Source organism: Mirounga angustirostris, unplaced genomic scaffold (genome assembly GCF_029215605.1).
Source record: "Mirounga angustirostris isolate CCGP_5_RB_7025 unplaced genomic scaffold, mMirAng1.0.hap1 SCAF_7, whole genome shotgun sequence".
In the NCBI taxonomy this organism is placed as follows: domain Eukaryota; kingdom Metazoa; phylum Chordata; class Mammalia; order Carnivora; family Phocidae; genus Mirounga; species Mirounga angustirostris.
In genome coordinates, this window is record NW_026991715.1 from 127939450 (window position 1) to 127963913 (window position 24464).

The 24464-nt window shown below is 44.2% G+C and overlaps 1 protein-coding gene across 3 annotated transcripts in view; it reads left to right on the forward strand.

The window, feature by feature from the left end:
* Positions 1-24464, forward strand: part of ADAMTS12 (ADAM metallopeptidase with thrombospondin type 1 motif 12) — a 298641-nt gene that overhangs the window by 222277 nt on the left and 51900 nt on the right. For 2 of the 3 annotated variants that reach the window (XM_045862685.3, XM_045862677.3), the window contains exons 14-16: positions 6111-6231; positions 16081-16325; positions 18266-18404. In XM_045862685.3, the coding sequence (XP_045718641.1) occupies positions 6111-6231; positions 16081-16325; positions 18266-18404 (505 nt within the window). Of the gene's footprint in view, positions 1-6110; positions 6232-16080; positions 16326-18265; positions 18405-24464 lie in introns of those variants that run through there. The other variant, XR_008505101.2, reaches the window with a different exon arrangement.

The window sequence follows — 24464 nt, forward strand, 5'->3', positions numbered from 1 at the left end:
TATGCAGCTAGGGCTGAGGACCTTAATCACTGAGAAATGAATGCGATGCTAAAATTCTCTGTTAGACCTAAACACCTTTGCAAGCACAGAGACGGTATCTTTAGCATATGATGGAGAACACAGGTGCTTTGAACAAAACATAAGGGATCTTGGGTATCTCTCTTGACACCAATTAAATCAGCTTAATAGAATAAGCTGGAGTCTCTCAGCTTGACTTCCTCTTTTTGGAAACCAGTTGGGGCTTGTTAGAAGCTGTAATTACCCACTTTCTCTCTTTACCACATTGAGCAAGATTTTAAGCTGAAAAATTATGTCAAATCAAATTTGTCTTAATAGCCTAAATACAGTTTACCTTCCAAGGATCTAGGTTGTGGTTATTTTCAGCTTTGTTAGTCTTCTTACTCATTTACTACAGTTTTTTCAAAGGGCATTGAACATATATTGAAATAAAAAGATACACCATCAGAAAAAAATATGTATGCAGTGTCTAATCCATCTTCTTTGTGAATATGAAAATATGTTTGCTTATCTTCACATAAACATTCATTGAATTTGCTTTTATTCATATATTCAGCTATTTTGAAATGATGATATTTGCCATCATTTTGGCCTGTTAGATTTGCAGATTCCATTGTCAAGAGAGTCAGCAGGCCTTGCTCAGAAGTGAATTTGTTCTAGGAGGTAAACTGTCTATTGCTGCCCTTCTCCATTTTTTTAAAAAGTTGTACTAAACTCTTAAACTTGTTTATCAAAGATACGAATTTAAACTTAGACTTTTCAGGCTATCTCCCATTTTTGTTTGTTTGTTTTTAATTTTTTTTTAATATTTTATTTATTTATTTGAGAGAGAGAAAGAGCACAAGCTGGGGAAGTGGCAGGCAGAGGGAGAAGTAGGCTTCCTGCTGAGCAGGGAGCCCGATGTGGGCTCGATTCCAGGACCCTGGGATCCTGATCTGAGCCGAAGGCAGCTGCTTAACTGACTGAGCCACCCAGGCGCCCCTGTTTGTTTTTAATTTTTAAAAAGATTTTATTTTTGAGAGAGAGAGAATGAGAGAGACAGCATGAGAGGGGTGAGGGTCAGAGGGAGAAGCAGACTTCCTGCTGAGCAGGGAGCCTGATGCGGGACTCGATCCTGGGACTCCAGGATCATGACCTGAGCTGAAGGCAGACGCTTAACCAACTGAGCCACCCAGGCACCCCTATCTCCCATTTTTAATCACAAGCAGGACATGGAATAAGCTTGTAAACTTACGGGCAGGTATTCCCACACCTGCCCCCAGCCCTTTCTCCTGGGAACCAGCTCTTGATTTCAGGTTCTTCTCTCTCCCCTTTTCTCCCAGTCAGCATGGCTCTGGCTTCACTTCCTTCCCAAGCAGCCCGGATGCCTTGATCTGTCGCATCAGCTGTTCCCACACTTCTCTTAGCCTTTTATCCACCTCTCACCCCAGGACCCTGGACCCGATCAACCTTTTTGCTCTTTTTTTTTTTTTTTTTAAGATTTTATTTGACAGAGAGAGACACAGTGAGAGAGGGAACACAAGCAGGGGGAGCGGGAGAGGGAGAAGCAAGCTTCCCGATGAGCAGGGAGCCTGATGCGGGGCTCTATCCCAGGACCCTGGGACCATGACCTGAGCTGAAGGCAGACGCTTAACGACTGAGCCACCCAGGCACCCCAACCCCTTTCTGCTCTTAGGCTCAGCCTACTGCATACATCTTAAAATAAAAAATCAACTTTGTGAATCCCAGTTTAGTCCTCCACCTTACGTGATATCTTTCTACCTGTCCTACGTGAGCTCCCCTCTCTCATTTCTCTCAGAAACTGTCCTGAACCTGCTTTGCTCTCTCTCCAGGCCATTTTGGCCATTTCAGTGATTTGTGGAACATCCCCTTATCAGTTTGTCTGGGCCACATCTCTCTCCAGAATGCCAGATCCTAACCTTCAAAGTTATGGTGAGGACAGCCTTTTTATCAAATGGCAGTATCATTTACCTGTTCTTTTCAGGGAAGCGTAACTCTGCCCCATTATTACACTTGGAGTTTCACCAGCTAAGAACAAGTCTCATCTTAGAACCAGGCAGACTTCCGTTGTCTACCTCTGCCGAGGGGCTATAGGGAGCAGTGATGACATTCTAGGTGGATCAGGTCTTGGCACCAGTTGTTATTTCAGGTCTTCTCTGTCCCCTGAGAATTTACAAAGTAAAACAGTGTTAACTCATAAGCAAAATGTGAGAATTGCTAAGAATACATATAACGCATTCACTAACAGAGCTGGAGGCCTGGATGAAAGCCTGGAACCTGAAATCTCTAGTACTCAAGATAGTGTGCACTTCAGTCCAAATGACAGGGTCAAGAATTGATGGATATGCTTCTGACAGGACATAATCATTAGAATAAAAAGGCAATCTACAGAATGAGAAAATATTTGCAACCATATATATGACAAGGGGTTAATATCTAAAATGTGTAAGGAACTCCTACAACTCAATAGCAGAAAAACAACCCGATTAAAAGAAAGAGCAAAGGACTTGAATAGATATTTCTCCAGAGAAGACATACAAATGGTATATGAATAGGTGTTTAACACTATTGAACATCGAAATACATATCAAACCCACCATAAGATATCCCCTCACACCTGTTAGGATGGCTATCTTCAAAAAACCAAAAGATAAGTGTTGCTGAAGATGTGGAGAAATGGCGACCCTACATATTGTTGGTGGGAATGTACAATTGTGCAGCCATTATAGAAAACAATATGGAGGTTTCCTCAAAAAATTAAAAATAAAACCTACCATATGACCCAGACGTGGGACTTCTGGGTGTGTATCCAAAAGAATTGCAATCAGCATCTTGAAGAAATATCTGTACTCCCATGTTCATTACAGCAGTATTTACAACAGCCAACCTATGAAACCAACCCAAATGTCCATCAACAGATGAGTAGACAAAGAAAATGTGGTATATACCATGTTGTATCCATACTATGGAATATTATTCAGCTTTTAAAAAAAGGGAAATCCTGCCATTGTGACAATAGGGATGAGTCTGGAGGACATTATGCTCAGTGAAACAAGACCCTCACAGAAGAACAAACTCCACATGATTCTACTTACATGAGAATCTGCAATAGTCAGCCTCACAAAAGCTAAGAATAAAACAGGGATGCCAAGGGCTGAGGGGAGGGAACCGTGGAGAGTTGTTGTTCAATGGGTATGAAGTTTCAGTCAGGCAAGATGCCAAGTCCTAGACATCACTGTGGATATGGTGTTTGTGGTTAATATACCGTATAGTACACTTAAAAATTTGTTGAGAGCTTAGATCCCCTGTTAAATGTTCTTAGCACACACACAGAAAGAGTCACAAGGAAGCTGTGAGGGGGGGATGGCTATGCCTGTTACCTTGATGGTAAGTGATGGTTTCACCGGTATTTGTGTAAATCCAAGCTCATCAGGTTGTTCACATTAAATGTGGACAGTGTTTTCTATATCTACTATGCCTCAATAAAGCTGTTTTTAATTTTTAATTTTAATTAATTTGTTTTTTTAAAGATGAGGAAATTGGGACTCACAGAAGTCCCTTAGGTATTTTTTTTAAAGATTTTATTTATTTATTTGACAGAGTGCATACAAGCCAGGGGAGCGGCAGGCAGAGGGAGAGGGAGAAGCAGGCTCCACACGGAGCAGAGAGCTGGACCTAGGGCTCGATCCCAAAACCCCGGGACCATGACCTGAGCCAAAGACAGACGCTTAACCAACGGAGTCACCCAGGCACCCCAATAAAGCTGTTTTTTAAAGAAAGAAATTATACAATGGGAAATTTAAATTATTTTTTTTTTAATGTTGCTCATTGGAGTGGCAGTCAGGCATGTGAGGAGTCCCATCTGAGGAGACCCTTGCTGGACTCATTGTCCGCGTTTGGTAGCTGCGGGAAAGCCACCTCTGATTCTGCTGAAGGCGGAAATACAATATTGTCGTGGGCCCCCTTGCCAGAGCACATGGCACGAAAAAGCAGAGTGACATCTGCTTGCTTTCCCCTGGGAGCCCTTATGTTTTATGTGCAGCAAGGGGGACTGGCTTATGTCTTCCTAGGTCTCGTGTTAGACACTGGATGCAGTGTTGCTTGTGCTGGGTGCTGCTGATGGGAGAAGCAGTTGAGGTGACGCCTCTACAAGAACCCCTCTAATTTGCTGTGGGACAGTGAATATGCCTTGTCTCCCTCCCCCACCCCCACCTCCAGCCCCAAGTATGCAGACAGATACTGCTGGAGAGAAAGATGGGCTCACTGTATTTGTTTTCCTGGCTTTCTTAACGTTATTCTTCACATTTGTATCTATCCTCTTCTGGTAGAGATTTGAAAAAACACTTTACTGTGTCTCCCAGTTGATTTCCTGGCTCATCCCAAATGAGAGAAGGAATGAAAGTCTCTGGGGGTATGACCTGTGAGGATCGGCTTATCAGAGTATGCTCAAGCTTGATGTAAACATATCACTTGTGAAGGGCTGACATTTTACTCATGACCACTGAGTACACATCCAGACAGTTTCTTTTTCTTATTGTGATTAGCATGATTAATTTTTTAAAAATCTCTTAGCACTTTATTTTTTTCCCAACTGGGTCACGTAACACAATCCTTGGACCTAAAGAGACAGTTTGAGGAATGGAGGTATTCTCTGTCACCGGCCATTAATTCTCTGTTCAGCTGGTGGAGGGAGGGTGTATTTAAAAACCCAAACTGTTCTTCCTTTCAGTCAATTTGAGTTGGCTCTAAAATAAGAAAGGAAATGTGATGAGCACCACTTCTCTGTGGAGGTGCCCAGTCACTCTACTGTACACCTGAAACTGATAGGACACTGCATGTTAACTCTAATGGGATTAAAACACAAACTTGGAAATATAAAAAATAAAACAAGGAAGGGAATTATCCTTGAAGGAGAAAAAAATAAAAATAAAACTGCGTAGGCACACTTCTTTGCAAGCAGAGAAGTCTGACTAGTAGAATATGGTCCAGTTTCCCTCTCTCTTTGGCCAGAGAGCAAGCAACAAAGACCTCCAGGGGAGGCTCATGTGTTTCGTGACTTTCTGTCTAAGTGTCATGATTTTTTGGTTTCTGATGCTACTGAACAGCCCCAGTTTAATTGCTCTCCTTTCCCAGCATGGGGATTTTCGGGTGGGAAAGACTTGGCTGAGGAGAAGGATCCATGGCGAGGGAAAGAAGGTGACAGAGAAGGGCCGATGGGCAGAGCCCTGGGAAGGGATCCTGTCCAGAGCATGGGCGAGGTCAGTCTCGGCTCACGGGAGAAAGCTCACGATGGCTGGGATACGGCTACGTGTGAGGTGCAGTGGGGGCTGGGTCTTAGGAGGCTGCAGAGCATCAGGTGATGGTCCACAGGTCAGAGATGTCACCCCTCATGGGACTGACGGAGTCTCAGCATCGAGCCAGCCCTTCCTCTTGGTGGCCACTGGCTCACCCGCTGTGCTCAGACAGGAGGCAGGGATCACCCCAGGGAGGCGTGGCAAGGGATTGGACCACCACTTTATAGGCGGAGTAACTCCATCATCCCTGGGAATTCTCACCAGAGACGAGGGGACATGAGGCTTGCACATCAGAAGGGGGTTTACTGTTCCAGCAGCTGTGATTCCAAGACATTTTCTTTTTTTTTTTTTTTAAGATTTTATTTATTTATTTGAGAGAGAGAGAATGAGAGACAGAGAGCACGAGAGGGAGGAGGGTCAGAGGGAGAAGCAGACTCCCTGCCGAGCAGGGAGCCCGATGCAGGACTCGATCCTGGGACTCCAGGATCATGACCTGAGCTGAAGGCAGTCGCTTAACCAACTGAGCCACCCAGGCGCCCCCCAAGACATTTTCGATGTTGAATGTTTGGAACGGTGTTCAGTTCCGGCTGTGACTCAGGGGAAACCAGAGACCCACTCAGTGTGCCTTTACCATCGGTGGATGCTGTGGTTACTCCTCTGGCTGCCCCCAGGGACAGGAACCGTTTGTCCCTGTATCTGTCCCCAGCCCCGATCTCATCAAGAGTGAAGGGGAAAAGGAGAAGGCGGGTGTGGGGTCCCCTGTCCGTGTCGGTGACCCTCAGCCTCTCTTCCCCACAGATGGTCGGCTGTGACTACGAAATCGGCTCCAATGCCACGGAGGATCGCTGCGGGGTGTGCCTTGGGGATGGCTCTGCCTGCCAGACCGTGAAGAAGATGTTTAAACAGAAAGAAGGATCTGGTAACAAACAAATAATTGAAGTGGCAGGGGACTGAGAATGGAGGGCAAGATGGATGGCTGTGTTTTAAAGCAGATTGTAACTTTCGAAGAACTCCGCAGGGACGTAGCCTTCCAGACAAAGGCATAAGGGCTCCTTGACAGGTTTAGGAATGGGGCTGATTGCTGGGCACTTACAGGAAGTCTCCCACTGCACGGGGATTTAAGTCTCCCACTGCCTGGGGGCTGTCCCCGGGAACGGGAATGAGTGTCCTTCCTGGGAGAGCACCCGGGGCTGAAGCCAGTGGTATAGGAATGGACCTCAAACTCAACTGGGGGAGACAGAGCTCAAAAGCTGGCCATGAAGTGTGTAGACACAGGGCGGGCTCTCAGGGAGAGGGCAGAGAAGCCAGCAGTGGGCTTTAAGGCAGAAGGCTCGGAGTGCACCTTCAGGGACAAAGGAGAGGCAAGGCCAGGTGGCTTGGGCTTGCTCTTCTTCCCCATCTCTCCCAGGAAGGGGGTCCCACCCACTGCCGCCCTATGGTGTCCCAGGGGGCGGCTGCCACCTGACGTCCCCTCTTGACCCATGCTCTGCCGTTCCTTTCCCATGATGACCTTCCACAAGATTTCTACTTTGTGCGGCTCTGGGCTACTAATAATCCTCGGGAATGAAGAGCCCACCCTCACCCCGAAGCAGCCATGACCCTGCCTGTTTGTCTTCAGTTGAAACTGCCGGTCCCTTGACACCAGCAGTGATTGATAGCTGAAGCCGTCTTGGGAGGAGGCTAAGTTCGGCCCAGAGATGATGAAGACAGCTCGGAGTATCAAAGTTTAGGCGCCCCTCGAAATACACTAAGACAAGAATCCAGGAACCAAGAGTTTACTTGCGAGTCGGGGGGTCCTGGAAAACACCAGTAGGGCATTCAAGAAGTGAAATGGGGAAAGGAGGAGAGCCAAGAAAGGGTGCGTCATTAAGCCAGTGACCATTATATAGGAGCCAGTGTCGAAGTTGTACATTGGAATTTTCCCACCCAAGGGGTGAAGGAGCTGAGACCATACATGCCAACTCTCGCCAGTCACTGCTTGAGGCTACTTTGAGGAGGGGGCAGTTAGGTTGTTAATTCTCTGGATTCCAAAGAAATGCAGATGCTGAGAATAGGGAGTCCACTGTGCACTCCCCAGGTAGGGCCTGAGGAGAGAGGGGCGGTGTCTACACTGGAGTGTTACCCGGGGCGGGAAGTGACAGGGACTCCCAGATGTAGTGGGCCACCCTTTTCCTGGGTCCCGACAAAGCAGTGCCTCTCTTTTAGACATGCTCACCGCCCAGGATGAAGTTACTAAGTATGCCCTCGAGTACCAGGTGCATTGATTAAATGCCCTGTTGGCCCCCAGGACACGTCACAGTGGACGACCTGAATTTGTTTAATTTCATCCCTATTTTTTGATCTTTGACTATTGAATTAATAAGGTTAAATTGTAAAGTGAAATGCTTATCTTGCTCTTTAGAATTATCACTGAAGGACTATATTTATCTCTATTTGATGGCTTTTGTATGCATGAAACGTGTCCTTTGAATCACTTATTTGGAATGTGAATGATAACCCAGCGTTTCTTAGGCGTATGATAAATAAATAGCTAATATTTATTCAATCTTATAAAGATGCTATGTAAATATTTTCTGTTAGTTAGATGTGACCTTATTTACTTGGATTATAAAGTCACCCTTAAAATCACGTTTCTACATTTACTCTCCCTATTATTTATCTATGGGAGTTCATATCTTCGCCCTCAGATATGCTGTGCTCCCAACATTATGGTAACTCTTTTGAAAAGCAGTTTTCATTCTCAAATGTCCACCACTTAACCTTTTAACTAAGCCCTTAGGAATATGGGCTTTAGTTCTGGATTCTTGACTCTACTCTGGTTTCTTGGGAGTGGGGGAAAAGACCAGAAGCATCTGGAGCTTCCCTCCTACCCCCACCCCTGCCTTAGAGACCTTAATGCCTCCAGCCACATGCCCAGCACCGAAGATTTGGCATCCCTCGTGCCTTTGATTTGCAGTCCTTCTTCTCCCATTTGCTTCCCAGAGAGCTTCTGCTGGCTCTTGGCACCCAGGGAGTGGTGTCAACTTCAGACTGTGCGTATCCTGAGAAAGCCTCAAAGCTCTCTGGCACTGCTAACCCCAGCGCGGTGAGGAAATCCAGCCAGATCTCGCTCTGGACTCTGTTAACACCCAGCAGGGTTGTCTGTGTTCCTTTTACCCACCAGGCAGATCCCACCTTTGCTGCATGCCTAATAAAGCCAGATACGTCATAAAGACCCTGGCTGCCACCACTCCACAATAGGAGTGAAACCAAGAAATACTGCAAAACTATGGGAAATGGAATGAGATGGCTCTGGGCAGATTGATTAACTCAAAGGCCAAAGTCAAAAGAGGGAACTTAACATCCTCTTTTTGAAGACACCCAAGGCATAGTTAGTTGTTTTCTGTACGTATTCACATGCTGCCTTACTTCTCCTTACGTTGTATTCTTTCTCTCTAGTGCAGTTATAAACTGAGGGGTGAATTGTCTTTTAGGCTTTGTCACCACCCTGCCCAACCCCAAGTCAGCAAATGTTATTTCTATCTGTAGGAGGTATTCAGTGAGCGCTCATATAAATGCAAATGAAAAAAGGTTTTCTTAAGGTTGATTCCATATCCCTTTGACAATAAAGGAGACAAGTCGTTAACTGTTTTACAGTTATGTTGATGGAATATTGGATATTTTTCCTCTGCGCTGTCCTGTTCCTGCTGGCTTAGCTGTAGTGTTGTAGCTCTGGTTGTTTTTGTTTTACCATGGATTGGTACAATATTGCAACTGTAATATTATAAACCTAATATTATAATACTGGGTTTGGGTCACTTTCTTACTGTGGCCCAAAGACATAAATCTCAGAGTTTTCCCCTTCTTGTGCATATCCTGAAGTATTCTTTTCTCCTTGTGTCTCCACCCTCAACTGTGGTTTCTTAAAAAAATAAAAAAGAAGAACTATGGTTTCTTTGGTGGGTAGCAGTGATTGGCTTACGGGGTTCACACTGTAACTTCGTCTCCCGGGTCAAGGCACCTTCAAGAATCTGTGATATGAGGGGAGACCTGAAGGAGGATTCTTCCAGAGCAAGTATGTTTCTGCAGTTGGTTACATGGGGGCTGTGGTTGGAGATGGCTTCATTATCCTGGCACTTAGGCGTCAGATCTCCAGAGCCTTGTTATCACAACCATGACCTTGAGAGAAAACCCAGTGTCTCCTTTCTGAGGGAAGTTAACAACCATCAGACAACACCAGAAAAACAGTGAACTTGGGCAAGAGGTAGCACTAGCACTTGAGGCAAGGTCATCTCTGTGACTAGGAAATAATGGGAATATGTAATCAGTCACCTAGAAGAATCCAAAACTCTTTCAAACTTTGCATAGCCTAACTGATCCATGCGTCTACTTGTGTTCTTCCTTCCTATTTAGTTTGGCTTGTGGCTTTCTTTTAACAGAGTGGTTTAAAACAAAAGTGTAGGTGGAGAAGTCTGCATTAGAGATGCACATGGTGGTCAGACCCAGCTTCTCCTCCTCTCTCACTGCTGCTCCCTTTGACTATGGAAGCATAAAATATTAGCCAAGTCCCTTTTCCTCTTTTTTATTGTTGTTTGGTTTGGTTTGGTTTGGTTTGGTTTGGTTTGGTTTGGTTTGGTTTGGTTTTGTGAGTGCTCCTAAGAAAGAGGGAGGATGATGGATGATGTGGAATTAAAATAGGCTGGGAAAGGAGACCAGGTGCTGATCTAGATTACCATTGACCATGGGGAAATCACCCCATTGTACCTCCATTTGTGAGGCCCCTTTCAGCCCTGTCTGGTATTTCTTATCTTCCCACTGCCCTCAGCCCTAAGGCTGATCATTTGTTTGTTGATACCTAAGTGTTGAAATTGGTCTGAGTCTCCAGGAGAAGGTATCTTTATCCATGGCCTTCTTGGACTGTCCCAACAACTAAGTCCCTGTCTACCTCTGTGAAGAGGAACTCATTTAGTAGATTTGACACTGTGTGTCACATGGCAGCATCATGCCTTTTAGTTAGTGTCACACTTGGGGAACATAAGGCCCACTATCTTGTAGACCCTCCAGAATAGCTTCCATTTCCTCTCTTGGAGAAAGAAAAAAGAATTGCCCTCTTGGGATAGTGCCATGGTTACTGTGAGTAGAAGTGTCTGGAATTAAAGAACTTAGGTCCAGAACACAGTGAACTGTGTACAGATATCATCACTCATTCATTTATTCATTCACTCTATTACTTGAGAAACATTAAGTACCTATTTTGTGCTTGGCATGGGGGATAGAATGACGAATAAGAAAATGACTCTTTCCACTGCCTTCTCTGCCTTACCCTGTCCAGGTAACAGGCCTGGCCTCCACTCTGCCATGTGGCCCTGAGGCAGAACTTAAATGAGGAGCCTGGTTCAGAAGGAAGTGGTAGAGCATTAAGCTCTGTTCTTCCAAGGGCACCCTGGGCTTGTTACCCACAACATTGACCTTCATCCCAAACTCTTGTAGCCCATTCTTTTTGGCCTACAACACTGACCCATTGTTGTCTAGTTCCTCAGGCTTGGATTTTTTTTTCCTGTTGCCTAATTTCCTTGATTCTGTATGCCTCACCTACCTTGGTCTTAAATGTTAAAACCCGACAGTTTTTAGCCTCTTGGACTAATTCACTGGCTTCCTAAAATGACCACTCTTGACTCCTCTGGCCTTGCTTGGCGTCTCCAGACTTGACTAATGCCAGACCCAGTGACCACTAAACCAGGTCCTGGTCTTGCTCACACTGGCTGCTTTCATCTGGTGCTGGGAAAAAGCGACCCCATTCTCTGAGCGCCCCGGGACTCTCATGCAGGTAATTGCATCACTTACCTCACTGCCCAAACCGGCAGCCTTGCATCCTACCTCCTTTATTTCACCATAACAGGAATGTGCTCAGACTTTTATTTTAATATCTTTTCTCCTTATTAAATATTATGAAATATATATTAAATACACTTGCATATCTGTTTAGTGGGTTTGATGCCCATCATAGAGTTATTGTAACTCTCTTGGTATATTTAAATTAATTCAGTTTCCTCTGATATACGTCACAATTTCATTTTCACAATGAAAAAAAATCTGCAGTCTAGAAAGCAGAGGAAGGGCACAGAAAGTTTCTTCTAGAAACCCTTGCTGCTGGTATCCACATCTTTAGGAGATTCCTGGAATGTAGTGAAAGAAGCAACTGCCTGGGATTATGCTCAAACCTGACCTCCCGGATGCCCACCCACTTCTCGAGCCTGTATGTTTACGTGCTTCCTTCTTCCAGCTGTAGCTCCCTAGTCTCTGCCACTGATCTTCTTGGTTGGATTCACCTGGAGTTAGGAATTGACACCAGTTTCAAGTTATGTTAAGATTGCTATCTTAATCCCATAATGAGGCAGATTCTCAACTTTTTCTTGGGGCCACTTTTAGTCTCTGTGACACACCGAGGACACTCATGAAGGAATGGAACCCATCGAGAACACCTCACAACACAGGTTGGGGGGCTGTGGTGGCAGTATGCGCAAGGTCCAGATACAAGTCTGGGCAGTGAGAAGGAAGAGACACTTCTAGGAACCGATGACATGGCTTCATGACACAAGGTTGTCTCTATGCTACACTGCAAGGTTCAGTTTGCTATTGGCTTAAGAGAGAATAGGGTCTGCTGTGTGATTTCAGGTGGGTGAACGACACGAGGAGGTCAGTGTCCAAGAAGAATGGTTTGCCAACAACACACACAACTGCCTGGGACAGGGGAGCCCAGGGCTAGGAGATGAGTCCACAAAGACAGGATGAGAATCTTATAAAAAAACATTTCAGAGGAAGTCTGAGGCAGAAGGTAATGCATCGCAAGAAGAAGGGATGTGGCTTCCTTGAAACCAGAATATCACCTTACTTGGAGACTGTCTTAGGTCATGTTTTCTAGGAAATCCCAGGTTGGAAGGAATGGGAAGGGAAGGAGAGGGACTGGGCCCTCTACTTGACAGTTTTCTTATCAAGAGAGCTCCGGGCTGCCACTCTTTGTCCCAGAAGCATTTAGGGTCAGGAAGCCCCTGTCAACATCTGTTCCCTCTTCTGTGTCTCCTTTCCTCTGGCCTCTAGCAAGAGGGTTGTGGTTACTCATTGCATGTGCCAAGGCTCTGGTGCCCTTACAACCTGCTTTTTGAAATAATTGAAGCTAAAACTCTCAATGTAGGTCATGGCACTTGGACTTCTCAAAAGATCTGCCGGACACATTTATGTGTACATAATTCTTCCTTCCTCTGATTTGGGAGAGGGTCAAATGCAGGGTTGTACCTGAACTTGACATTGACTTCTCATTGCTGTCAAGGCAAGCATCAGAAGATGGACTGGCTTTTCCGAGGAGCCTCCTCACATTAAACCATAAGAGTTGGGCCCACAGTGAGGGTTGTTTTGCTCACCTCGAACTGACAGCATAAATCTTTTTTAAAAGATGAGCTTTAAAAAGATATCTGGGGTTACTAATATGATCTCTTTATGAGCACATTTTTTATTAGAAGTGACAGACTGGAGACCACATACGCCACTGGGTAAATCCTTTTTGGTGGATTACAAAGAACCGTTGGATAAGATGCACTTTAGCACCAATAATCTCTTGTAGCTCTTAGGATAATTGCGAAGTGAGGCCAGTCTTCTGCCCCATCCCCAGAGGCCCTGAGTATTCTTTCAGCTCAAGGGGCTCAGGACTCAGTGATGGGATGTTTTCTCCAGGTGAGTCTCCACGGGCCCAGACTCCTTCTTTGAGGTCAAGATTACATTTTCCTACTTCCCCAGTTTTCCCAGTATTGTCCCAGTACTAGTGCAAATGACTAATGTTTATTAGGGAAGGTGGGAGAGAAGTGATTTTATGAATGAAAAATTCACCATTCTTAACACTTTGGAGATAGTCTTACCAACCCTGAAAGCCTTCCTTTGACACAGAATAAATGTCTAAGAGACTTTCCACCCTTACTTTTAAATAAGATTCTCATTTCTGTGAAGAAGACCCTTGAGGATAAGATACTCAGGATTTTTTAAATCTCTTTCTACCAACCACATTTTTTATTAAGAACGCGATTTTAAGAGTTCGCTAGCCAACCCTAGATATAGGTATATGTACTTTCCACCTAGGTGTGTGGTGTGGCATAGATTTCTTCCTCTCATGGGAACTCGGTTTTCTCATTTGGTAAGCAGAACTGTTTGTCGCCATTCATTTCCAATTAAATGTCCATTAATAGCAGATTGGTTAAATAAATGGGTTTATGTCATTTTTGCTGTTGTTGAAATGCTCAAAAAATATGGAAAGATATGTAAGGTATATTAAATTTAAAAAGCAATAGTTGGAATAGTTCATGTAATATGATCCCACTTGTTTAAAAAAATATGTGTATATGGGCTTATACATGCAAACAAAGATTTTGGAAGAGAAATCAAATAAACTATTCACTGTAATTGTCTTTGGAACATAGGACTGGAGATGAAGGAAAATTGAAATTTTTACTTTTCATTTTATCCTCTTCTAAAGTGTGGGCTTTTATGGTCATGTGCAAAGGAGTCTGGTGGATATATTGTGGTTATTTTTAACTCCAAATTACCATAATTTTATTTTTTGGCTTCCCCTTAGATATTCTTTTACAAATATATATATTTGTAAATGTGCATTACTTTTGCTCATGGCTAAATCTGTCTCGGTTTACATCTTCTGTCTGTAAACTGTTCAGAAGCAGCACTTATAGTCACTGAAAACTTTTATTCTAATTTGATGTACCTCCCATTTGAATTTGGAAGAATCTGCCATGATAAACATTTCTAATTTTGGATTTTCTCTCTTAAGTGAAAGATAAAAAACAACTCTTTTGGATTTTTTTCCATTTAGTTCTCATTGGTTTTTTTTGGCGGGGGGGTTGTTTTGTTATTTGTCTGTAAACAAAGGAGATAAGGTGGTCACCACAATATTTCATGCCAGTTGATTTTCCTGAATGAGTTCTGCTATGAGAAGGCATGCGACATCCCAAGTCAGAAAGTGGCTGTTGGTCGCAACACTCCAAAGGCATTTCAGAAAATTGTGTTAGCCTCAATTACACGTGATAAATATTTTCCCTGAGCTAGTTATAAATTTGTAGTTTTAGGACACAGTCGGTTGAGTGTCTGACTCTTGGTTTCGGCTCAGGTCATGATCTCAGGGTCGTGAGATCGAGCCCTGCATTGGGCTCCATGGTCAGCGCAGAACTTGCTTCAGATTCTCTCGGTCTCCCTCAGCCCCTCCCTGCTCACATTCTCTCTCTCTCTTTCTCTCTCAAATAAATAAAATCTTTTAAAAAAATTTGTAGGTTTAATCAGCTATTTCAGGCAGGTATTGTAAGGGCCAAATGGAATTGAATCAAATACTACAAGACCTGCATTTTGGTCTGGCTGAATGAGAGCTGCCAGTTTGAAAAATGGAGCTGAGGGTATGGCCTGAGCTTCTGAGCAAATCATACCTGCTGGCCAGCCCTAGGATTTGAGCTCCCCAGGACTCCCCACTACTGTAGTGTCTCAGGGAGAAGAAACGGTTGCGGCACTTTCAGGTGACAGAGATGAAGGTTTGCTTGTGGTTGAAAAACCTAGTATCTCTCCAGTGCAAAATGACCAGGATGATCAGGGTTTTAAAGCCAGCATTTGTATGGGAAGGTTAAAAGAAAAAGGAATGTTTCACTTGGAAAAGAGAAAAACAATTGAATATCGGAGTTGTGAGGGATGTCAGACACCATCTTGTTGGAGCCCCTTCATTGTACAGATGACATTCGAAGACATTAAATAAGTCAATGAACACCATAGAGCTCACTCAAGATGATGCAGAAACTAGGGCTCACGTGTTCTGACCCCCCTGCCCTGGCACGTTTGCATGTCATCCCCAAAGGCCATGTTCTTTCCATTCTATCACATTTATGAGGTCATGATTCTTAAGAAGCACAAATAGGGTAAATGCATAAGGTCCTCAGCGCAGAGTCTGCCAAAGGGAGGAAACCATTATGTGTTAATTCCTTTTGTCCCCGGCATGTCTCCTGCCATGACAACCAGTAAATAAGGGTAGAACTATACCTAGAATTGATTGCCATCTTTAAACGGATGCCCTCTGTGCTTTTTCACAAAAGTAGAATGTAAGTTCATATTTCAGCAAAACATAAAAAGTAAGGAAAAAACCTGTCTAATGAAGAGAATTGTCCAGCAGTATAAAAAGCTGTGCTCAGAGCGAGCTGAGTTTCTCATCACAAGCTATATTCAAGAGCGCCAGGTGGCAAATCAATCCAAGATTCCCTCAGGGATTCTCTTAATGAATTTAAGCTATAATTAGATGATTTCTAAGAGTCTGTCTTTAACTTGCAGGCAGTGAGGACGAATGAGGAGAAGGGTGTACCCGGGGCAATGTTGAAAAGATTCATCTGATAGCAGCAACAAAAGGGGGAGCAGAAATGCAAATGGAGAGCTAGTTAGGGGCTGTCAACTATCAACTGTCAACTTAAAATCACAGAAAAGTCAATGCTGGATCAACCACAAACGTTTCAGGGTCCAGTCTGCATTTATTTCATCTCTCCTCACAAAACTGTGTGCATCCTGAGTCACAGAGCTGCTGGGCATTCCACTCCTGGCCAAGCTCTTAAAAATTCCCCGTGACTAGTGCATCTGCTCATGCCAGTGACCACCCAGGAAGAAGGCAAGGGCGCTAAACAGTGGGGATGAATGATTGCTCAGAAACAGATTGTGTTCAGCTAAGCTAGTGTGCCTCTTTCATTATCGTGTCTTCTCTCCTTAGGTTATGTGGACATCGGACTGATTCCAAAAGGAGCAAGGGACATACGGGTAATGGAGGTTGAGGGAGCTGGAAACTTTTTGGCCATCAGGAGTGAAGACCCCCAAAAATATTACCTCAATGGAGGATTCATTATCCAGTGGAATGGGAACTACAAGCTGGCGGGGACCACCTTCCAATATGACAGGAAAGGAGACCTGGAGAGACTGATGGCCACAGGTCCCACCAATGAGTCGGTGTGGATCCAGGTAATGCAGAAGCAAAGGCAGCTGCTCATGTGTGTATTAGTTAGGGTCTTTCTGTTTCTTTCCCAAGGTGTTTGTTAGGGGGCACTCATTAAGAACCCTTAAAACTTCTTTTAACAAGGAGCAGGGAGGAAAGCAAGATATTATTTTGTGCTGTTAATCCTTTATTGCCTAGAAATTGCTGAAACCCCGATAATGAAGTGCCTTGGGCCCTGAAGTCATCTACTGGGAGTTTTGAGTTCAGCTTCCAGTATGATTGACATAGGCTGTTCATTTGAGGGTGATTGTTTCTCAGGTGTGCAGAGGATGCTGTCAGTCGACGTCAGTCTGGCGTGAGCTTCCAGGTAGCTTTCCAGCAGTGGTGATGGACTGACATGTTTTTTTCATATGTTATCATGTGGTTGTTCGTAGGCAGGAGGTTTGACTTTGTGAAACTCTTAGGGGAGGAGGGGATCAGAATGTAGTATGTGCACTTTAAAGACACGGGTGATTCATCTTTCATGTTGGCCAGGAACCATAGAGAAAGAGTGGAATCATTATACCAGTAGAGACGAGGCAGGTTGGGGATGACAAATGGCCCAAGAAAGAGTCAGATCTAACCATATTCAGAAGTTAGAGGGAGGCGATTCCAGAGCCAGAGATCAGAGCACTCACAAAAGCCAGAAATCAAGGCTTGACAGCTATGATTCATAAATGTCTACCTGACATCTTACCTGCCTGCTTGGCAAAGGATTTGTATATGGGAACCCAGATCCCAAGGAGCAACCAATCCATCACCTCTAAGTTTAAGATTAATCCATTTTAAATGTGTAGTAAGGGGCGCCTGCATGGCTCAGTCAATTGAGTGTCTGACTCTTGGCTTCTGCTCAGGTTGTGATCTCAAGGTCATGAGATCGAGCCCAAGTCAGGCTCTGTGTTCAGTGTGGAGTCCACTTGGGATTCTTTCCCTTTCCTTGTGCCCCTTGCCCTGCTTGCATGCTCACTCGCTCTCTCTCTAAAATAAGTAAATAAATAAAATCTTAAAAAAATAAACGTGTGATAAGTAGATTGCTGAAGAGAAGGCCCCAAGAGTGGTATGCCTTGCTAAAGCCATGACAATTTTTACCCCAGAACTATATGCTTTAAAGGAACTAATCAGCCTGAGAGCTGGAGAAGAGTTCGTAAGACAACAGCAACAACAATAAGTGTCAATGTTTATAGAATGCTAACTGCGGGGGCGCCTGGGTGGCTCAGTTGGTTAAGCGACTGCCTTCAGCTCAGGTCATGATCCCGGAGTCCCAGGATCGAGTCCTGCATCGGGCTCCCTGCTCGGCAGGGAGCCTGCTTCTCCCTCTGACCCTCCCCCCTCTCATGTGCTCTCGCTCTCTCTCTCTCTCAAATAAATAAATAAATAAAATCTTTAAAAAAAAAAAAAAAGAATGCTAACTGCGTGCCAGGCACTATTCTATTCATGCGAATCACTGTACATTTATTTACTTACTGAACTCTCACAACACCCCTATTAGTCATGCTATTATTATCCTCACTTTGTAAATGGGGAAACTAAGGCACAAAGAGATTAAGTAACTTACCCGTAATCACCAAGTTAGTAAGTTCACAAGAGTGCAAGGTGACCCACCAGTCTGTTGTCGGAAAAGATGCTACCGCCTTCCCTCAGAGCAGTTTCCATAGGATTAGACCTCCGTGGGAATTCAGCCAAGAAATGATCAAGTGGACAAGAGGTATAGAGAGATAAAGACACGGATGTAGGTAGATAGAGCTACAGATACAGAGAGATGAATCGGTGGATGTAGAGGCAGAGGTGGAGATACGTTCATTTGTTGGCATTTTCTCTGACGCATGCCTTCGTCCCTAAGATGATGGGCATCCTGTGGTGTAGTCACACAACGGTGTTCTGTAGTATGAAGTCATGAAAATGTTGTCACCCTTCTTTTGCCTTTTAGCTGCTGTTCCAGGTGACTAACCCCGGCATCAAGTATGAGTACACAATCCGGAAAGATGGCCTTGCCAACGACGTGGAAAAACTGGGGTATTCCTGGCAGTATGGCCGTTGGACTGAGTGCAGTGTAACGTGTGGGACAGGTGAGCGACAGCTGCTATGTATGTGAATCCATGTCCACTTCACGAGGGGCCATCGGGTGGTGCCCAGAGGTCCCAGCCTTCCACACACGTGGCCCAGGGGCCTCTGTGGGAGTGAATATGCTGGTCATGGTCTGAAGACAGAGGCAGTTTTCCCTTTATACTGTCCTTCGTGAAAGGTTTTGTTTGAAAAAAGTGTTGCGTGTCTTGCTTTGTTTTGTTTTCGGGTTTCTGGAGCTATAACCCACACAAAACATTGTGTACGTTTAAGGTCTACAAATGGACGGCCTGGTACACGTGTGTGTTGTGAAATGTTTACCACATCAGGCCAGCCACCACACCCATCATCCCGCAGAGTTACCTTTTCGGGGTGTGGTGAGAACATGTAAGATCTGCTCGCTTAGCAACTTTCAAGAATACAATACAGTATTACATGTGTTTTATTTTTATCTATTTTTATAAATTTAATTTTATTTTATTACGTTATGTTAGTCACCATACAGTACATCATTAGTTTTTGAGGTAGTGTTCCATGATTCATTGTTTGCATATAACACCCAGTGCTCCGTTACATGTGTTTTAAAAAGCAAAACAGAAAGACTTAATAACCTGGTTGAGGACCTGACTTCTACAAAAGTCAAACACCCCACCCAGAGGCAGACTGTAAATAATGGCCAAATCCAAACCATAACAAGCTCTCCTGATTCCCACCCACTGTTTTTTTTTCTGTCTCCAATTTACCAAGTATTTGTATCTATGAAGAGAGTAGTTTTCTCTCATAAAATCGAACATTGGAGAGATTCCTTGCTGTTAAGTATGTCAGGATGGAGTAAGTTCTTTATTTTTTTTAAGATTTATTTATTTATTTGAGAGAGAGAGGAGTGACAGAGGGAGAGAGAGAATCTTAAGCAGGTTCCCCGAGGGGCATGGAGCCCGACGTGGGGCTTGATCTCACAACCCTGAGATCATGACCTGAGCTGAATCAAGAGTCTGATGCTACTAAACCAACCAAGCCACCCAGGCACCCAGGATGGACAAAGTTCTGCTACCATAATAAAGAAATCAGAATCTCAGGAATTCAACACAATGTAGGTTTATTTCTAACCCATTCTTTTTTTTTTTTTTTTAAAGATTTTATTTATTTATTTGACAGAGAGAGGCACAGCGAGAGAGGGAACACAAGCAGGGGGAGTGAGAGAGGGAGAAGCAGGCTTCCCGCAGAGCAGGGAGCCCGATGCGGGACTCGATCCCAGGACCCTGGGATCATGACCTGAGCCGAAGGCAGACGCTTAACGACTGAGCCACCCAGGCGCCCCGGAATATCACTTCTTTTTTTTTTTTTTTTTTTTTTTTTAAGATTTTATTTGACACAGCGAGAGAGGGAACACAAGCAGGGGGAGTGGGAGAGGGAGAAGCAGGCTTCCCGCCGAGCAGGGAGCCCGATGCGGGGCTCGATCCCAGGATCCTGGGATCATGACCTGAGCCGAAGGCAGACGCTTAACAACTGAGCCACCCAGGTGCCCCTATTTCTAACCCATTCTAAGTCTGATGCAGGTTGGGTGGCCCAGCTTCATTTTGGAGTTAAGACATCTGAAAGGTGTGGTTCCCAGTGTGCCCCGCAGGAGAAGAAAGAATTGGAAGAGGCAGACTGGCTCTTTTTTAAAAAAAATTTTTGTTTATTTATTTGAGAGAGAGCAAGAGAGAGAGAGAGCACAAGCAGGGGGAGCGGCAGGCAAAGGGAGAATGACAAGCAGACTCCGGCTGAGCAGGAAGCCCGATGCGGGGCTCGATCCCAGGACCCCAGGACCATGACCTGAGCCAAAGGCAGACGCTTAACGACTGAGCCACCCAGGTGTCCCAGACTGGCTCTTATTTGGGGCTTCTGCCTGGTGGTGACACAGATCATTTCTGCTCACCTTTCGTTGGTTGGCCTTAGTCCTCTGCGTACAGTAACTGCAGAGAGAAGCCAGGAAGTGTGGACAAGCACAGGGACATTCGTAGGGCACTGGTTCTCTCTGCTGCAGGCTAGATGGAATTCTCTGAGGCCTGGGAGGGCAGGGTCTGGGCCTGTCAGGTACCTGGGGCTCTGCACTCGTTTGGGGGGCTTTAATAGTAGTACCGGATGAGAAGTCCTCCGCCTCTGTCTCTCCTTTCGGATCATGTCCAAGTCTGTTCTGGAACTTCCTGCCTTGAGTCTGTCTCCACTGTCTATAAACCAAGGCCCCACAAGGGGCAAGTGCCCGATGCAGCGATGGAGCCAAGGGAGTGGAAGTGAAGGAGTGAAGGGTTCAGGGGAACCCAGTCTGCTCCGCCATGGGCTTCTCTCCCACATCCTGTGTCTCCCTCTGCACCCCTCATCCACCTGCTTTCCCCCTGCCCCAGGAAGCAGTCCTGGAAAAAGGTCCAACAGCGGACACTGAGTCATGTGCCATCAACCTAATGAACAACGTTTGTATAACCAGCTTCTTTCTTTCCCTCCTTCAGTACAGAAACCAAGAAGGGTTAGCTTTTAGAAATCCTGGGGATCATGTTCATTTCAGAATGTGTGATGTTTAGAAATCCTAAGCCTCTGGAGATCCGTTAGGGTCCAAGGTGGGTTGTGTGGCAGCAACTGGTGATGGGGCTGTGTCGGTGGTGGTTGTCCACGGCTGTGGCAGCCCACGGCTGCGGCTGTAGCATTTTCAGATGCCCTGCCCCACCGCCCGGAGGCCTGGGCTGGCCGAGGAGCTCCAGCAATTTAAGCAGAAAATCAGTTCGTGAAAACTATTTCCCTGAGGAGCGGTTGCGAGGAAAATGAGGTTGTGGGGACTGTGGTCACCAATACTTTTTCCAGTTCTCATCCCCATTTTTCTTCTTTCAGCGAAGTACAGGTGTAGCTGCAAGCTTAAATCATCTGTCCCTGGACCCCAAGGAGGGAAAACTCAGCCAGTCCAGATGGGCAGGGGTCCCTCCACAAAATAGGAGAACCCCTCCCTTTTCTGTTCCAGCATGGGATGAATTGTTTGCATTACACATGCTATATTTCAGAGCCTAGGAATACAAGATAAATGGCTGATTTGTGCAGGCTTTTCCTGGCTAGGAAATGAAATGGCCTGACCAAATGTGAAGGAGGCATTTGGTGCTGATAACAGCCTTATCCTCAGCCTGCTTGGGCAAATGTCATCCTGGTTGTTCAACCTTAACAGGAACTATCAGCGAGCTGCCACAGTGGCCACGTGCTCACCCCAGTCGCAGTCCCACTGCCTGTTTGAATGACAGTGAGCCCTTCCTCTGACGGAGGAGAAAGACAGCATTTCTACTTTCCTCTGTCAGACACAGAGGGTGAGATGCTAATATTCCCCTAGGACTCACGTGGCTAAATATAAAGATGGGACACTGCCCAAAACACTGAATAAGTCAATGATGTCGTTTTATTTTCTTTGAGCAAAAACTTCCTATATTTTAAAAGTAAGTTAAATACCTTACTGGAAAATTAAAAAGAGAAAAAGTCATCCCCCTGCATATGCATTTTTGTACTTTGTTGCCTTTCAGTATCCTTTTCCGAGTCTTAGACGTATCTAGTTGTGTGCACATGGATGTATTTATGTACATACAAGCCTTCACTTAATGTGGTAACGTGGTTAACTTTCCAAGTGCTACTCAATCTTCACAGCTATCATTTTTACGGATGCGTTATATTTCCCTGGCAAGACAAAGCAAAATGTCTTTAACCAATTCCATATAAAGAATGATTTCATTAGTGTAATTTGTAATTGGAATTTCTAGGTTCAAAGAGTGTAAATATGATGGTAATATTAAGAAACTTATTACCAAATTGATTCCCATAGTAAAAGAGTTACAAACAGGTAGTAGCAACCACTTTGTTTTGTTTTTGTTTTTACTGTTACTGTATTATTTTAGCCTTACACTTTGTCGCTGGGAAGCGTTCCGAATGTCCAAGGAAAATGGAGAATGTAACAACAAACTCTTGCATACCGGCCACTCAGCTTTCTCAGATCTTACTATTACTCATGCTTATTTCAATCTTCATGTTTAAAGAAAAAAAATTGCACAGATATACTTGAAGAGCTCTTCTCTGACTCCACTCCCTTTCCTTTTTCCCCAGAGCTAACTAGGGTCATGAAACCAGTATTTATTATTTTCATGCATGTTGTTAAATACTTTTATTATACATGTGAATAGCCATATACATTAAAAAATCTTGTTTCTCAGGCATTTAAGCTTTCTGTAAATAGTATCATACTCTATGTATCATTTGTTGTCTTGCTGGTTTTACTCAGTATTATGCTTTTGAAATAAATCCACACTAATGAAAGTAGCTCTAGTACATTCACTAAAGGGCTGTGTACTATTCCATTGTGCAAATATACAATTATTTATACATTCCACTATTTTGCAGTTATAAACATTTTTGTAATGCTGTAATGAACACCTTTCCTCAATATTATGAAAGCTCAGAATAACCGTTTGACAAAGGTTTGACATACATTTGACATAAGTGCACATATCCTTGATAAAGCATGAGAATCACGGGGCACTTGGGGGGCTCAGTCAGTTAAGTGTCTGCCTGCTCAAATCATGATCCTGGGGTCCTGGGATCGAGCCAGGCATCGGGCTCCCTGCTCCGTGGGGAGTCAGCTTCTCCCTCTCCCTCTGCTGCTCCCCCTGCTTGTGCTCTCTCACTCTCTCTCTGCCAAATAAATAAATAAAATCTTTAAAAAAAAAAAAAAAGCATGAGCATCACAAATAGGGACACACATTCGAATCTGACCCTGATGTGTGATCATATACCGATGTTGAGAAGACAATTCACTTCTTTGGAAAATCAGAGTCAGATACTTCTTTGACTATTTTAAAATTGCGTTAATCTCAGTACTAATCCATCTGGCTTCATCCACTATAATTGTCAGGTAGGGTCAACCAAGTGAAGATACTGATCTCTAACAATATCTGGAAGATTTTTTTAATATTTAAGACTTCATAAAAATAATAGAAACATTTACTGAGATGGATTTAAGCATATGCTGTGGAATGAAGTTTATATAGTTTATCATACACATAAATAGAGAGTATTTGTCAGATAAATTACAAGTAATATATAGTGATAAACACCATTAATTCCAGTAGAGAAACTGACACATCGTTATTAATTTTGCCCTATGCACTCAACGGTATCTGCCTGGCCGACTCCATCTGTTCAGCTCGCTGCTGATCCAGCACATTGACCCGTGCAATACTGTTAACTTTGCAACAGGGATTTTGTGTAATATTTTGTGCCCTTCTGCTACTTCTGGAGTCAGGAGCATTGAGCAAGGACACTTATCTTTGCTATTCATACGCAGAAACAAGCCTTTTGGGGGGGATATTTCCAACCTCTGAGAGTCACCTGATGTTTTCATTTTAGGTTTTGACATTAAGAATTTGCCAAACTACTCGAAGTTTTCAGGAAATTTCTAAGTACCTAAGCTTTTCTGTTTTTTTGTTCTACCACGGCAGGTACACGCCAGTGTTTCTGGCTTCAACCACCTCAGCCTGTATTCCACTGACATTGTCTAAGACATCTCTACAGGTGCTTGTGTCTATCCAAGGACTCCTTCCTTGTGCCATGGGAGTTCCTTTTATAACGTTGCTTCCAGCTATTGACAGTGTTTTATTTATATGATGAAAGAAGAATAACACAGTCTTACCAGTTGAGAAAGCCTGAGTGGTTGAAAGGTTGCCTGTCTCTCCAAAAGAAGAAAATGCTGTTTTATTTAACAATAAAATATTGATTCAGGGATGCCTGGGTGGCTCGGTCGTTTGAGCATCTGCCTTCGGCTTAGGTCATGATCCCCAGGTTCTGGGATCGCGCCCCGTGTCAGGCTCCTTGCTCAGCGGGGAGCCTGCTTCTCCCTCTGCCTGCCACTCCCCTGCTTGAGCTCTTTGTCTCTCTCTCTCTGACAAATAAATAAATAAGAAAATCTTTTTTAAAAAACAAAAAAAAAATTGAAAAGAAGTATCGTTGATTCATTTTAAAGGATTCGCTGACTCTATGACAACTCCCTCTGACATTTTTAAGTGATG